General features: G+C 31.0%; 4 protein-coding genes across 5 annotated transcripts; 2 read left to right on the top strand and 2 right to left on the bottom strand.

The window, feature by feature from the left end:
* Positions 1 to 300: 300 nt before the first annotated feature.
* Positions 301 to 2,274, top strand: LOC117213766 (thioredoxin-2). The gene is made up of 4 exons (XM_033459396.1): positions 301 to 678; positions 1,589 to 1,705; positions 1,775 to 1,888; positions 1,973 to 2,274. Exons 1-4 carry the CDS (start codon positions 655 to 657, stop codon positions 2,033 to 2,035), a joined length of 318 nt encoding a protein of 105 aa, XP_033315287.1. The 5' UTR covers positions 301 to 654; the 3' UTR covers positions 2,036 to 2,274.
* A 42-nt stretch (positions 2,275 to 2,316) lies between these two features.
* On the bottom strand, positions 2,317 to 8,145 carry LOC117213760 (DNA-directed RNA polymerase I subunit RPA1). Its single transcript, XM_033459387.1, has 6 exons — positions 7,985 to 8,145; positions 7,700 to 7,916; positions 3,228 to 7,591; positions 2,995 to 3,150; positions 2,602 to 2,905; positions 2,317 to 2,526 (listed from the first exon to the last, which is right to left on the bottom strand). Exons 2-6 carry the CDS (start codon positions 7,881 to 7,883, stop codon positions 2,393 to 2,395), a joined length of 5,142 nt encoding a protein of 1,713 aa, XP_033315278.1. The 5' UTR covers positions 7,884 to 7,916; positions 7,985 to 8,145; the 3' UTR covers positions 2,317 to 2,392.
* A 113-nt stretch (positions 8,146 to 8,258) lies between these two features.
* On the top strand, positions 8,259 to 11,221 carry LOC117213762 (protein SHQ1 homolog). Of its 2 annotated transcripts, XM_033459390.1 has the most exons (9): positions 8,259 to 8,535; positions 8,568 to 8,763; positions 8,824 to 9,208; positions 9,298 to 9,702; positions 9,779 to 9,902; positions 9,995 to 10,158; positions 10,224 to 10,378; positions 10,477 to 10,524; positions 10,857 to 11,221. In XM_033459390.1, the coding sequence occupies exons 2-9, from the start codon at positions 8,621 to 8,623 to the stop codon at positions 11,014 to 11,016; spliced, it is 1,584 nt and encodes a 527-aa protein (XP_033315281.1). In that variant the 5' UTR covers positions 8,259 to 8,535; positions 8,568 to 8,620; the 3' UTR covers positions 11,017 to 11,221. The 2 variants fall into 2 exon arrangements, with proteins under 2 accessions (XP_033315281.1, XP_033315282.1); XM_033459391.1 differs by lacking the exon at positions 10,477 to 10,524 and having other exon boundaries at positions 8,259 to 8,763.
* LOC117213761 lies at positions 10,615 to 14,482 on the bottom strand. The gene is made up of 7 exons (XM_033459388.1): positions 13,834 to 14,482; positions 13,228 to 13,524; positions 12,868 to 12,979; positions 12,189 to 12,759; positions 11,819 to 12,003; positions 11,556 to 11,741; positions 10,615 to 11,485 (listed from the first exon to the last, which is right to left on the bottom strand). Exons 1-7 carry the CDS (start codon positions 14,172 to 14,174, stop codon positions 11,297 to 11,299), a joined length of 1,881 nt encoding a protein of 626 aa, XP_033315279.1. The 5' UTR covers positions 14,175 to 14,482; the 3' UTR covers positions 10,615 to 11,296.
* Between the last annotated feature and the right edge of the window lie 28 nt (positions 14,483 to 14,510).

Here is a 14,510-nt window from a genome sequence, read left to right as displayed (position 1 = left end):
GAAGTACAGTATGATCTATCTAGACATTCGGAAATGTTCGTGGACAGGGCCGGATGGAAGATTTTTAAGGCCTGGAAATATTGACCCAACGAAGGCTGGCTTTATAAAAAAATATGAGAGTGGATTAAAATGATATAAATTTACATAAATATGAAATTATATTTATATTCTGATGGGTTATGTTTAAAATTTTTTAAAAGACAATATGCATGTTTAGAAAATAGTTATTTCTTTTAACTTTCCATAAGATAAACAAGTGAATTATTCGTTATAGGCGTAAAATAAAATGTATTTTTATTGAATGGCAAGACTCGGTGCTATAGCCTCCTCTAGTTCCCCTCTTAATCCGCACCTGTTGGCGGATCTTTGGAGGTCTTTTGGAGTACAATACAGCCAGTACGCAACTTGTTTCGCCTTCCCTATACTTTACGTATGAGCGTGACACTAGACACTACTCTATGGGACCCAAATCTGAAGGAGAGAGAAAGATAGAAGGAAAGTGAATGTAAAGGAAGAAAAGTGTGAGAGAGGGAGGAACAGAATTACTGAGGAGGATTCTGAATTCCGACCACAGCGCCCAGTCGTTGACGAACATCGAAACCGTTGGTTCTATACTACTTGTAGTCAAGCGTTAATTTCCTAGAAGAAACAAAAATGGTCGTGCAAGTTATGAATGCTGTAAGTAACTAGATACGTATATATTTGTGTGATTCGTTACATATGTAATTCGTATAATATGTATTAAATAATTTATAAATCAGACTTAAAAATACAAGAAATAAAAAATTAGTTGGTTAGGCTACAAATATAATTTATTCGCATTTCGCGTACTTTCTACGAAATCGATTAGCTTTGAAATAATCGATTCAAGCTTGCTTAATTCTACTTGGTAGCAAAGTTTCCATTATAATACAACGAAGAGGTTTCTGTAGGAAGCATGTCTGATGTAGTTGGAATCATCATTGGCACATCGAATCGTACCGGCGTTCGTTTATCTAGTAAGTTTGAGTGCCATGGAATTGATGTGGTGAACATTTTCGACCGTGACGTTCACGTTATATTACGTCAACTCCAAATAATTCCAATTGCGACATCAATGTAGTTCGTAGCATTGGCGTGATTCGTTGTATCGAAGCATGCAATTCAAACATGCTTCCATGATAGATGAGTTTTATGGGCGGGACAATCTAACTCGATGATGATCTATTTATTGATTTTAAATCATATAATTGATAAAGATTCTTCAAATAGAATTGTACCCAAAAACGATTTTTATATTTTTTCTTTTTTATTAAATTTTATTTTTTTTAAAGTATAATTTTTTAAGTTTAGAAAAATTATTAACTAAAGGAATATTCTTCGTACTTCAAATAATGTTATTGATATATAATTCTAATTTTCATTAAAAATATCTACATGCACTATATTTAATTTGCTGATAGGCATGTGATAACTATAGCTAGCTAGCTAGCCAGAACCAGGTATCTATTTAGGACAAATATAAAGCTAATATAATAGTATTGAACAATTACAGTAGGGTAATTTATTACATTTAACAGTATAATGTATTTGTATGTTATCTTTGCAGGCTGATCTAAAAAGCCAGCTTGAGAAAGCTGGAGATAATTTAGTTGTAGTTGATTTCTTTGCTACATGGTGTGGGCCTTGCAAGATGATTGCGCCCAGATTGGAGGAGTTATCAAAGGTTAGATAATTTACCTTACATAAAAAGATTTCTGTTAAATAATTCTTACAAAATATTTTTCTGTAATAGGAAATGGAAAATGTTATCTTCTTGAAAGTTGATGTAGATGAATGTGAAGACATTGCTAGTGAATATGAAATTAGCAGTATGCCTACCTTTGTTTTCATCAAAAATAGTAAAGTGGTATGTACTGTTTTAAGTTAATATCTATTTCATATAAGAATACAGTTAAGAATTCATAATATAATGTATAATATAATGTTTTAGCTGGAAACCTTCTCAGGTGCTAATTACGACAAACTTAAAAGCATGATTCAGAAGCATAAGTGAATAAATAATTTTAATGGCAGAAGTATTTTTTAACAGAATTGTCTATTGGTTATCATTAATCAATAAAGGTAACTAGCAAAAATCTCATAATCAGTAAAAATGAAGTTATACTTTACTTGCAAAATGTAAGGGATATAATTTTTTGTTAATACATTGTCAGTTTTATTATACATATTTTATTGCAAAATAAAATGTAATCAGCTTATAAAAAAATATACATCCAATGTAATTGTTTCTTATGCTATTGTCTGATAATGTAAAAAATAATTTTCAAAATTTGGCATAAAATATTAAATTTATTTACACAACTGCATGTATCTAGTAATTTATTCTTGACATTAACCCTATTCACATTTGTTATCCACCTACTGACAAGGTAGTTTCTGGTTGTTTCTGTATTTTTACCAATAACGAACATGACCCAGTACCAGATTTACAAGGTTGACCTAACATTAATCGACTAGAGGGCGATACTAAATTATCTCGTTTTCCTGTAAATAAAAGATATAATTAACACCGAATTTTTCAATGAATAAATAATTCCGTCACTTTCTCTGTTCTCTTACCTTCTAGAGTCGCATTTTTCAAAAAATTAAGGGAACTTTCAAAACTCATTTGTTGCAATGGAGATGCTGAACCTTCCATTCCTTTACGACTGAGAGGTTGAAATCTACCATCAAAAGTCATGTAATCCGCAATTAAAGATAGATGTCTAGAATCAACTGTGATTCCATACATCTTAAATACATCTCTCACTTCTTTTATAATAACTCTGTTAGCAGCTTCAATACCATATGTTTGAGAAATACCATAAATGTCATTGGAATATAATTTGTTTAAATTTAGAGATTTATCATATTTGAACATTTCCTATATTACAAAAAAATTGCGAATAAATAATAAAATGCAAAATTGTGATCATATACACATATGCATTACAATACAAAACCTTTACTTACTACTATGTTGATACCATCAGTTTTAAGAATTGTCTCTCCATTATTATTTTGAAATGTAAAAGCACGTTTTACGTGAGGTACCTCCCATAAAACAACTCTATTTGCAACATTTCTAGTTATCGTTGGTAAATCCAATTTTAACATTTTAAGAGGTAACTGCAGAAGAAGATTGTAATCATCAGTTAATTCTTTTTATGAAGAAGAAAATTTGTAACTCTTACTATGATACTTACCCAAAATGTTAATTTACACCATGTGAATTTATCCTCATCATAATCATATTCTATTACATGAGTATACATATTTTTAATATCCCTCTTTCTCTGTGCACTGTAAGTTTCATTTACAACATAGTCTGGTTTCTCATGTTCTGTGTCATAATCATCATCGTCTTCATCTTGTGGTTGGTCATTAGTTTTCAATTTTTCATTTTCATGCTCTACAACAATATCATCTTCTCTTTCATTTATATCTTCTATTTCTTCTTCTTCTTCTGGATCCTCATATTCTTGATTTTCTTTATGACGCGAAATTGATCGTAGTAAAGTTGCATCTGCATCCTCTGCTGCTGCTTCTTCATCTGAAGATTCGTGCATTTCTCCTAAATTTGCGTGTTTCAATGCAGATTCTGCTCCTTCATCAGGTTCTGCTTGATCTAATAAAGCATCATCCTCATACATAGATTTCTTTTCCTCTTCAACATATACTAAAGCACCTGTTACTTTAGCAATCTTTTTAATTTCTTTAAACATTTCCTTAAAAAATACTTCTTCAGTTTTTTTCAATACCTCATGTGGTTGAACACAAAATTCCGATTTATAACATTTATGTGGAAGATAATTAATAGTCATAGTATACACTAATTGTCTATTTGGCAATTGCTCCATTTTTCTACTTACATTAATATTGTCTAAAACATTGGATAAAATGCATTTTGTTAATTGCAACCTTAATTTATTTGAGCGTTTTGTTACATTCTTTAAGTCCTTCCGGAATGGTATCTCCATGCTAGGCGTTTTAATATTTTTTGATGCCATCATAAGTATTTCACGTAATCTGGGTATACCCAAAGTAACGTTCATTTCTCCACGACCAGCGAAGTGGAAGGTATTTAAAGTCATCTGAGTTGATGGCTCCCCTATTGATTGTGCTGCTAATAAACCTACTGGTTCACCAGGCGGGCAAACAATTTTCATTACCTTCACAGACAAGAGTTCTCTTAAATCTTTCTTTTTTATAATCAAATTGTTAGATTTACTGGCTATATATTCGTCCATTAAATTTTCTAATCGTTCAGAAAATACACCAAAATCTATATCTTGTCTATATTTTGACATTATTGGATCAGGACATCTTGTACATTCGGCATAAATCCATTTTTTATCTTCTTCACTAGTCCTTAACCACTTTCTCATCAATGACAGAGATGCTTTGCTTCTCCCATTATTTTCATTAATTTCCTTATATTTCGATTTCTTAATATTCATATCTTCCCTTGAAAACCTTGTAAATGGACTAATTCTTCTCTTCTGTAATGCACTTCCGTTTTTACTTTCCCATTTTTTAATTTTTCTCACTACTTTTAAAATTTTATCTGTATCTGAGTCAATTTTTAAATTCTTTACTATTTCTTCATTGAGAATCGCATTTTTATTGTCTATTAAGAAACTTAACTGTTCCCTCCTCAAAAATTGTGAACCTGGTATATCAAGCCCATCTTCGCCATAATAAATTTGCACCATACTACCGTCTGAGTCTCGTACTGTTGAATCATAATTAATACTTAATCCTTCAAGATGTTTAATAAGACATCTTTGTAAATAACCTGATCTACTAGTTTTTACAGCAGTATCAATGAGACCTTCACGGCCAGCCATACAGTGAAAAAAGAATTCTTGAGGTTTGATCCCTGTCATAAATCTACCATCGATAAAACCACCAGCTCTTGGTGTAGGGTCATATGCAGGGAAACTTGGAAGGCTTTTCCCACTGATCATTAAAGGTGGTCTTTTTCCTTCCAACTCAATCTGTCCAAGTAAGCAAGATATCTGCATAGTATTTACGGTAGAACCTTTTGCACCGGATTGAACCATCAATTGTAGATTATTATCTGGAAATTTTTTCAAAAGACCAGCTGGTAAACAAACTTTATTTATATCATTAGTATAGACATCTAATGCGCTTTTATATTTTCGATCGATTTGAGCACGGAATTTAGGATCACTCCAATAAGATTCTTCAATTTTAGATGTAACAATATCCATAGGTATATCATCAGGTAATTCTAACACTGATCTTTGTATATTTTCTCCAATTTTTCTACAGTTAGAAATAATTTCTTTCCGTTTCTTATCTGCTTTATTTAATAGTAAAATATCTTCAATACCAAGAGTAAATCCATTTCTTTGTAAAGCAGCTTGAAATAATTTACCAAAGGCACTTAATAACTTTGTAGAGCATATTCCCCCATATAGTTCGAAAATACAATGTACAAGACCAAATGGAGTTGCACCATAATGTGTCTTATCAAGTACACCACATAATAATTCTCCATTTCGTATTATTACTTCGGCTTCTGACATTGTTTTAGGATCTAAAAATTCAGTACCACATTTCCACCGCCGTGCTTTTTCACCTTGCCATTCTTTTACACTGATCTTGGCATTTGCTGTCAAATTGATACGTGCTTGATTTGGTGGAATAATATTAATGATAACAGTGGATACAATTTGTTTACCAGACCATAAGGGTACTGGTTTTATAATACTGGGAGGAAGAAGAATTATATTATCTTGTATTGTAGATAAAGCAGCATAAACTAGTTGCATATAATCTTCACGTGGAAAGAATGTCCCCCTTACTGTTAATCGCACACCGGAAACCATATGATCTTGAATGAGACCACTTAAAGGAGTACCATCTTTAGGTACAAGATATTGATTAGATACATTGGCTATATTGTAGCCTTCACTTCTAGCTAGTTCATTTTGGGGATAATGAGCATTCATCTCATCACCATCGAAGTCTGAATTATAGGCTTTACAATTAGCATAATGCAAACGTAATGTTTTTTCTCCCTTTAAAATACGTGCTTTATGAGCCATTATACTAGGCTTATGCAAAGTTGGTTGACGATTTAATAGCAGAATGTCTCCATTTTGTAAATGCCTATGTATAATTTTAATGCCTTTAAAAAATTTGTTTGCTTTATCACTTGTTGTTAGAAGACGTTTTGCAATGGCTTCTCTTTGAACAGCATTTGTGTTAGAAATGCGTTGTATACTTCCATCCTCGTGTTCAACCATTACTGCACCAGGATGAATATTAGGACCGTTTAAAACTAATTGTCTTAACTGTACAACATTCCAAGGTGTAACTGGTGTTGGATATGTTAATTTCATTGCAAAAGCTTCAGGAATACCAATTTCATCTATGTTCAAATTAGGATCTGGAGTAATAACAGAACGAGCAGCAAAATTAACTCTTTTACCCATCATATGCATTCTAATAATTCCTTCCTTTTTCTCTATAACTTGCTTTAAACCCTGGCAATTTGCAGAATCTGCAGTTCTATTCATATCACGATCCATTAAATGATCCACATTTATTTGCAGATTTTGCCAAGCATTGTGTAGTTTTTCAACTGCTGTATTACCTTTTATTTGTTCAAAAACAAGTTTTCCCTCTTCTGTTAGTTGATTTGTATCACCATCTTGAATTGTTTGAATGATATTTCGAAGTACAAGACAATCTTGGATGATACTCTTGTAAACTTGAGATTGTGGATGTTCTATCATTTGTCCACTGACAAAATTAACTGGCCTAACTATAGGTGGTAAAACTGGTATTACTTCAAAGAAGAATATATCAGTTGGATATTCAATATCTACCATTCCAAAGCAAGGTATAAGTACTTTTAAGAAATCTCTCTCATTTTGCCAAAGCTTTCTGAGGTAATCTTTAGATTGATCTGGCATTATCATAACTGACTCTAATTTATGTACTACTCCACGTGATTTTACTGTCCGAGGAGTATTAGGTGTTTCAGACATTTTAGTGGTCATAATTTTATTTTTTAGTGTTGTAATTTTTGGTATAGGTTCTTGACAATTTACACAGATTTTCAATGATGCATACTGCTTTATAACATTTTCAACATATGCGTGCCACTGCATATTAATATTTTTGGTATTTAGTTGAATTTCATCATATTGCACAATAGACTGATTAAGTCTTGGTCTATTGAGAAGATTTTCAGTATAATTATCAATTACATTTTGAACAGCTTGCACATCAACTTCATAAGGATTACCTGAACATGAAACAACAAACATTATTTCTTGTTCTAAATTTTCAAGCTCACTGAGATATCCTTTTTGAAGTAAGTTCAATTTTGCAGTAAGTAACAATTTTACATAAGATGGAATTTGTAAAGAGAAACAGTTTAGACATGCTAATTTGATTAACATAGATAATCGTCTATGAAACAGTGGATTTACTACTGGCATAGGCAATTCTATATGTCCAAAATGACCTGGACATTTGAATACATTGCATCCACATGTTCCACATGGATCCGAACTTTCTAAAAGTGGCCCTAGTTAATAAAAGAAATATGTATTAGTAAATTGTACCTTTACTTTCCCTAATTCGCATAAAAAATATAAATAATACATATAATAATTTGCATTGTTTCATTTATTACCTAATGCTGGGTCATATAAACCTCCTTTTAATGGATGTCCCAAGATATTAAATGATAATGGTGTCCTTATTTTAGTAACACTTAAATTTCTTATGTCATTTGCAGTAAACATAGAAAACATTAAACATTTTGGATCTAGATGTTTTGGAGTTAGACGTGGAGTATGATACTTATGTTGTACCATTTTGACAAATGTTGCCTCGTAGCCTTTTTGTTTCTACAAAACAAGTGGATTGTTTTTAATAATTTTATCGATAATTTTTAAAAATGAGAGTTTATTTATACCTTTTGTAGAATATTTTTTTGAGAAAAATGATGTAAGTAACCTTAATAAATCACTTATTTCTTATTAATATTAAATATTAACTGGATTAATAACAAACATTGTTTAGAAAATTTCATTCAACATGATAATAAATCGTATAGGTTATGATAGGTTAATCACATGGCTGCTACCGCTATACCAGTATATATGTAGTAAAGTATGCGTTTGGTCGATCTTTGACCAACTAAAAATCGATAGTTACATCGATATATTTATCGTTAAACTATTATTGCAATAGCACAAGATTTCGTCTGAAACTAGGACGTCAATGAAATGGCAAGTGAATCGAACGAAAAGAATTTTAATCTTTGAAATGTAATTTATGGATACAAAGTTATTTGTAAGAGTTAGGAACATTTACAACCAGTATAGTAATGTTACAAATATAAGCTTTAAAGATTTGTCTTATATGGTATATAAATAACCATAGTGTATAATAGAGCATTTATTAATATATCATGTGTTTACTTCTATGTCTGTATTGATACTGCATGGTATTCGCTTATTATAATAATGTAATTTTGCAAAAATATTACATCTAATGAACGTGAGGAAAGAATCTTAAATAAAATACATTTTCGAAGTGCATTACAAAGATGTTAACTCCACGATTTGAAATAACTCAAACTGATACAGAAGTCGCAATAATCATTCATGCACCATATGCCAATATCAAAGACACGGAGGTTTATGTTGATGGAACAGATTTCAGATTTTATTCTACACCATATTATTTGAGGTAATGTAATGGTATTTAATAGTTATAAATATTATTTTAATAAAATTTCTCTATTTTTAGGTTAAGACTACCAGGTGAAATTGAAGAAAATGACTCATCATTTGGCTCATACGATTGTGAAAAAGGAGATTTCTCTTTAAGATTTTCAAAAGTAGTAAAAGGAGAATATTTTGAAAATTTGGATATGATAAGTACATTATTAGCTCCACCAAAAAAGAAGAATACAATTGTACCAAATATTGAGGTAATTGGAAATCCATCAGCAAATTCTGAAGATATTAATGATATACCGAATGAGCATGAATTTACACCAAATGATGAAAACACTAATGGAGATGAATGGTACATGCATCAGAACAATACTATAGAAACCGTACCTCTTTTGCCTGTATCTCCCAAATATGGTTTTGCGAATAAAATATCTGTAGCTTTAGCTGCTTTTGAGGTAAATGCATTAAAATATTTAATATATATATGTCCTACATCTATACAGCATCTAGTAGTGGCATATAACTTTTTCACTTTTAATTTTAGTCAGCATGGATTAAGGAAATAATAGATCTTCCAATGCCAGATACAATACCTCAATCTGAGAGAAGAAAATTGCGAGAGAAACGTGAAATTTCAGATTTTAACGAGGAACATTATTTGGCAGATCTTATGCAACCAGAATGCATAGAACCATATATCTCATTTTCTGCAGAATGGGACACTTTGAAAAAAGAAGATATTTCTTTCAATGAAACTCAAGTAGATTTATTAAAAGAACTCCCAAACAAAGAATATTTATTAAACAATGAAGAAACACATAAGTTACTTTTAGGTTTAATGGATATTTTATTTGGTTGTTGCTATAATCACAGAACAACATTAGGAGAAAATACAGTTGAAAGTAGTTGGACTATTAATAAATTAAGTTCCACTTTGTGTTGGTTTGATGTATGTAAAATGTTTACAGAAGTACCAATAGTTATTTTTATTATATTGTCTTATATATTGATAATAATATTTTTAGGAGTTTTCTGATGCGGAAGAAGTTGTAAAAGCTTGTTTTAGAAGATCAATATGTTATCCACTTTTTAGAAATTGGGATTTGTCTAAAAAAGTTTTTGAAGACGTAAAGAAAGTAATTAAGTTAGGTAAGTAATGAACAAAGCACAGGTTTCTTAATTTACATTATTTCATTTAGTACATTATCTTTTATGCCTAATATTTTTTCATAAATTTTTAGGTAAAAAGTATATTATAAAACATTTTTGTGAAGTACATAGTTTGTTTAACAATTCGTGTGAACCGCGATATATATTAAATCAGTTGTATATAAAAGATTACCTGATCTGGTTACAACAGATTAATGAATCATTAATAGAATCATTGGAATCTCTTATCGCTAATGTAAGTATATAAATATTAAGGAGTAACTTTTTAGGGTTTATTAATGTATACTTATTTCTCTTAAGGTTCAACCTTCCAAAGATGATATGCAACTTGACTTAGCAGAGTTAGAGCAAGCAGCTTATTCTGTGCAAGAAGAAGATCTTATTATAGAAAATTCTGTTCATGAAATAGTGGATCAAATGGATGAATTAACAGTTAATGACAATGACAAAGATAAGTAAGTATAATGTACAAAATATTTCGTAACTTTTATAAAATTCTGGGATTCATTGAAGAATATTATATGTCTTTATGTTATATGATTTTATTTTAAAGGCCAAAGACTATATACTACATTAAAGACAAACATTCTTTAAAGTATTTGTAAGTATTTCAATAGAATTGCTTTGAATATATTCCTTAACAAAGCTTTCTCGTTTACCTCTTAATAAATGAAATAAATATTTGTACATATTCTATATATATTTTAATCTGAAATATACTAATATAATACACTAACTTTTAAAATGCACATTCCTTTGGTGAATTATATGAACATCAAATTGTAAACTTATCAGTAATAAAACTTATAGCAATAACAAATTGCCATATATTTGCACATTACGCATGGATGAAATGCACAGTAAGGAAGATTTGTAAAACTTATTATTTCCTTCATTTTTTAGTAATGCACATGTAAATTATGTTTTATATAGGTTATCGAGTAGTTCGAGTTCAAGCGACAGCAGCGATACTGATTCTGAAAGCGATTCAGAAAGTAGCACTTCAAGTACCACTACAACAAGCAATAGTAATAGTTTGGACTCAGACGATGTAAGCGAACCAGAAGAAATTACAAATGAGTATACTTATTGATATATACTTAAATAACGAAATCTTTCTAAAAACAACGTTTTTGAAAGTTTTTTCTTATTTATAATATTATAAATAAAACTTCACGATTCTACCTTATGTGTTCATAAAAATATTTATACATACTTATATGTACACTACACGTGAAGCTGTTTTTAAGATGTAAAACGATGTATAAATAAGAGATTCATTTCCGTTTCTATTTTACAACTATACAACTTTATGATTATTTGTGTAGACATGTTTTTACGATACTCTATTTGTCATAAGTGTGATTGATTTGTCAAATGATATAGTAAATCCATGTTAATAATTTATTATAATGCTCGATTAATCTTCGTTGCATAAAATCATCCAAATCATTGTTATTTGTAATATTCATGTCTGAATCAGTTGAATCGATATCGCTTGGTTTTAATACACTGCTTTCATTATCGAAAGCATCATTAGTATTACTTTCTGTATCCTCTGCCTAGAATATTTTATAAAACTTTAATTGTAAATGAAAAATGCTCTGAAAAAGAATTTTTAAGTATCATTACCGTAGCGTAGTCGTAATCTGTATACTCTGTATTTTCGTCTTTATTATTGAGTTCATCTCCGTCGATAGTTTGCCAATAATCTGCTATTTCTCCATATACTCCTGGGCTCTCGTCTACACTGTGCACGAATTGAGCCAACGTTTTATCGTCTAATATCGTTGATTCTGACCTTTTTAATGCTGCTGGCTTATCGTTTTCAACGATTAAAACGGGTCCAATATATTGTTAGAAGAAACTTATTGTATTTACTGTGCATACCATACCTCTTGATCAGAAGTTGTACTTTTACTATTAAAATGATCATGATAATCAGGACTTCCTGTTTTTAGAACTAAGTGCGTATATTTTTTAAATGTTCCATTTTCTTCATGTAAATGCGGAGCGTATAATATAATACGTAAAGGCATATTCTCGTCGTTTGGACTTTGTGGCTCAGTATTCTTACTTACTGTTAAATAACGTGAGAAATAAAGATTTGTTAAAAGAAAAAATGATATGTTTTATATATCTTATGTACTATATAAGTTATATATATTTTAATATAAGCAAATAAAAAGCGAATTCAATATTGAAAATTAAAAATATAATATTGAAAATTCAATATCAATTATGATGATATTTGATATTTAATACCTTCTTGTTCTTTCATTTTCACATCTTCCAAACTAATATTTGATTCAATTTGAAGGTCTTCGTGATTTCTTGTTAAATCAGTATTTGAATCGTTACTCGTGGAAAAGTTGTTATTACCATTTACGTGCTTATTGGAAAAGATGCAATCTTGCTCTTCACTGTATACTTCGGTCGTCGCGAAGTTTGATATTATAGTCGGTATCTGAGTTTGTTCTTGTTCCAATGGTATTTCAGAAGTTATTTCAATATTCTTATCGGTAAAAAGAATGTTGTCTCGTACATTGTCATCGTTTTTCATATTTTCTGTAGTCCGTACCGTTGACGACTCAGTTGTGATATCATAAACCGTACTTCCATTATTGCTTGGATTAAAAGGAACGACGGTACTGGTATTTTTATTATCTTCAATTTCTTTTAATTCCTCTGAGGATATATTGCTAGTCTTTAAATCGGTAAATACTCTTTCTGTACGCGTATCAAGATTTTTATCTATCTTTATTTCATCTGAATTGATAGCTTTTAAAAGGTATTCCTCGTATTCCACTGAATCGCGTGCTATCGTTGATTGTTCCTATTTAGCAAACAAATAATTTTTTTATATATATTTAATTTAAAGATTAAAGATTAAACAAAAAAAATCCCGATATTATTATTGGAAAATTTATCGAATTCTGCTTACATGGCAAGGACCACACGGATCATCGTTGTACGTGGAAAGAATGGCCGCTTTAACGTAAGGGAAGTATAGTATACTCCAGGGTACTATGATCTGATAAGTTACTTTACCGCAGCTGTAATAACATTTTATTGAAATTATTGACATTTAATTCATATTTTAATAAAATTGTAAAAGCAAGATGAATTTTTCAAGTAGTTATTTTTTTAAACATATTTCTATCTTAGTAAAAGCTAATTTAATTTTGTATTTCAACAAATATTTTTTTCTTCCGTAAGATTATGAGGTGAATTAATATTAAAGAAATCGTGTTCTACCTAACAAAATTTCTACGATTGTAAATTGATCGTATTAAATGCTCACCGATCGATAATGATTACTTCGTCTTTCGATGCATGAAAACTTTTCCAGATACCCAACTCGGAAGTGTCTTGAAGAAAAATTATGTCCTTTTTCTTGTTCTCAACGTCAGCGAACAACGATTCTTCTAAGTCGAAGAAGTACTCGGACTCCTGTATATTTTTAGATATTTCCCTCCACGCTTTTATCTCTATATTGTTCTCCGTGCTGTCTTCCGGCAAATCTGACGGCGGCGTCACCATGAAGAACAAGATATTCGAAAAACCGGACTTGTCTAATCGCTTCTTCAATAATCCCAACCTTGTACCAAATGATTTTTACAAGTGTCACTTCAACGAACTTTACATTTAACTCGTGTCTCTTAAAAATTTCAGAATCAGATTTGAAACTAAATTGAACTAAGTCTGCGTAAAGTACAATTTATTAGAAGTTATTAAATGAAGAATTAAACAAATCAAAAATAGTAAGATTTAAAACGTGAATAAACGAACGTGAAGTTTCATGTGAGTACGAATACAAATTATTGACCATTAGACGCATCTAATCTATAATAATAAGCGTTACTAAAACTATCGACAGAACATACTGATCATTCCATCAACATCTTACATGATTGCTTGCCTGTAGCTGTAGTACCAAGAGGGATCCAAAAATGCGAACACGTTCACGTGTCCCAACTGTTCCTTCCGGAGATTCGTGGCACGACATTGCTCGATTTGTCCTCGATTCTCTCGTGGTTCCTTCGATTGGCGGAAATGACGCGGGATATCCAACAACCGGAGGACTCTATCCTTCTCGTAAGCTCCGCAACTTCCGACTATCATCGTCATCATCATCATCATTACAGTGATCACAATCGAGATCGACATAATTATTCGTTCACTTTCTTCCACAGAACCGTGTCCAGGAATCTTTGACGAGCCAGAAATCGTCGGAGAAGATCGTTTCATCGACTACCAAAAATAGAACGAGATGTATTCATGCAGAAGTGAAATGTCGATAATTATGTCGTAACACTTGGAAATCCGTGTAAACAACGCAAAATTGGTAACCGGGGGGGGAGTTAGTTTCGCTTGTCTTTAGAGGATGCTCGTTATCTGAGGCGCGATAAAATAATGGAAAATGTGACAATGAAGCCGCGAAAACACCGAGTACTTTAAATCATTGTACGATCGTTGCCGGTCGATGTGCGCGCGTGGCTTCTCGCGATATATCCCAGCCAGAAAAATCAATTTACGTCGCATTGATGCGATATGTATGCGGGTCACACGGAAACTGTAAGCCTT

The sequence above is a fragment of the Bombus bifarius genome, unplaced genomic scaffold (assembly GCF_011952205.1).
Source record: "Bombus bifarius isolate JDL3187 unplaced genomic scaffold, Bbif_JDL3187 scf7180000009125, whole genome shotgun sequence".
Lineage (NCBI taxonomy): Eukaryota > Metazoa > Arthropoda > Insecta > Hymenoptera > Apidae > Bombus > Bombus bifarius.
This window is presented reverse-complemented; position numbering and strand designations above follow the sequence as displayed.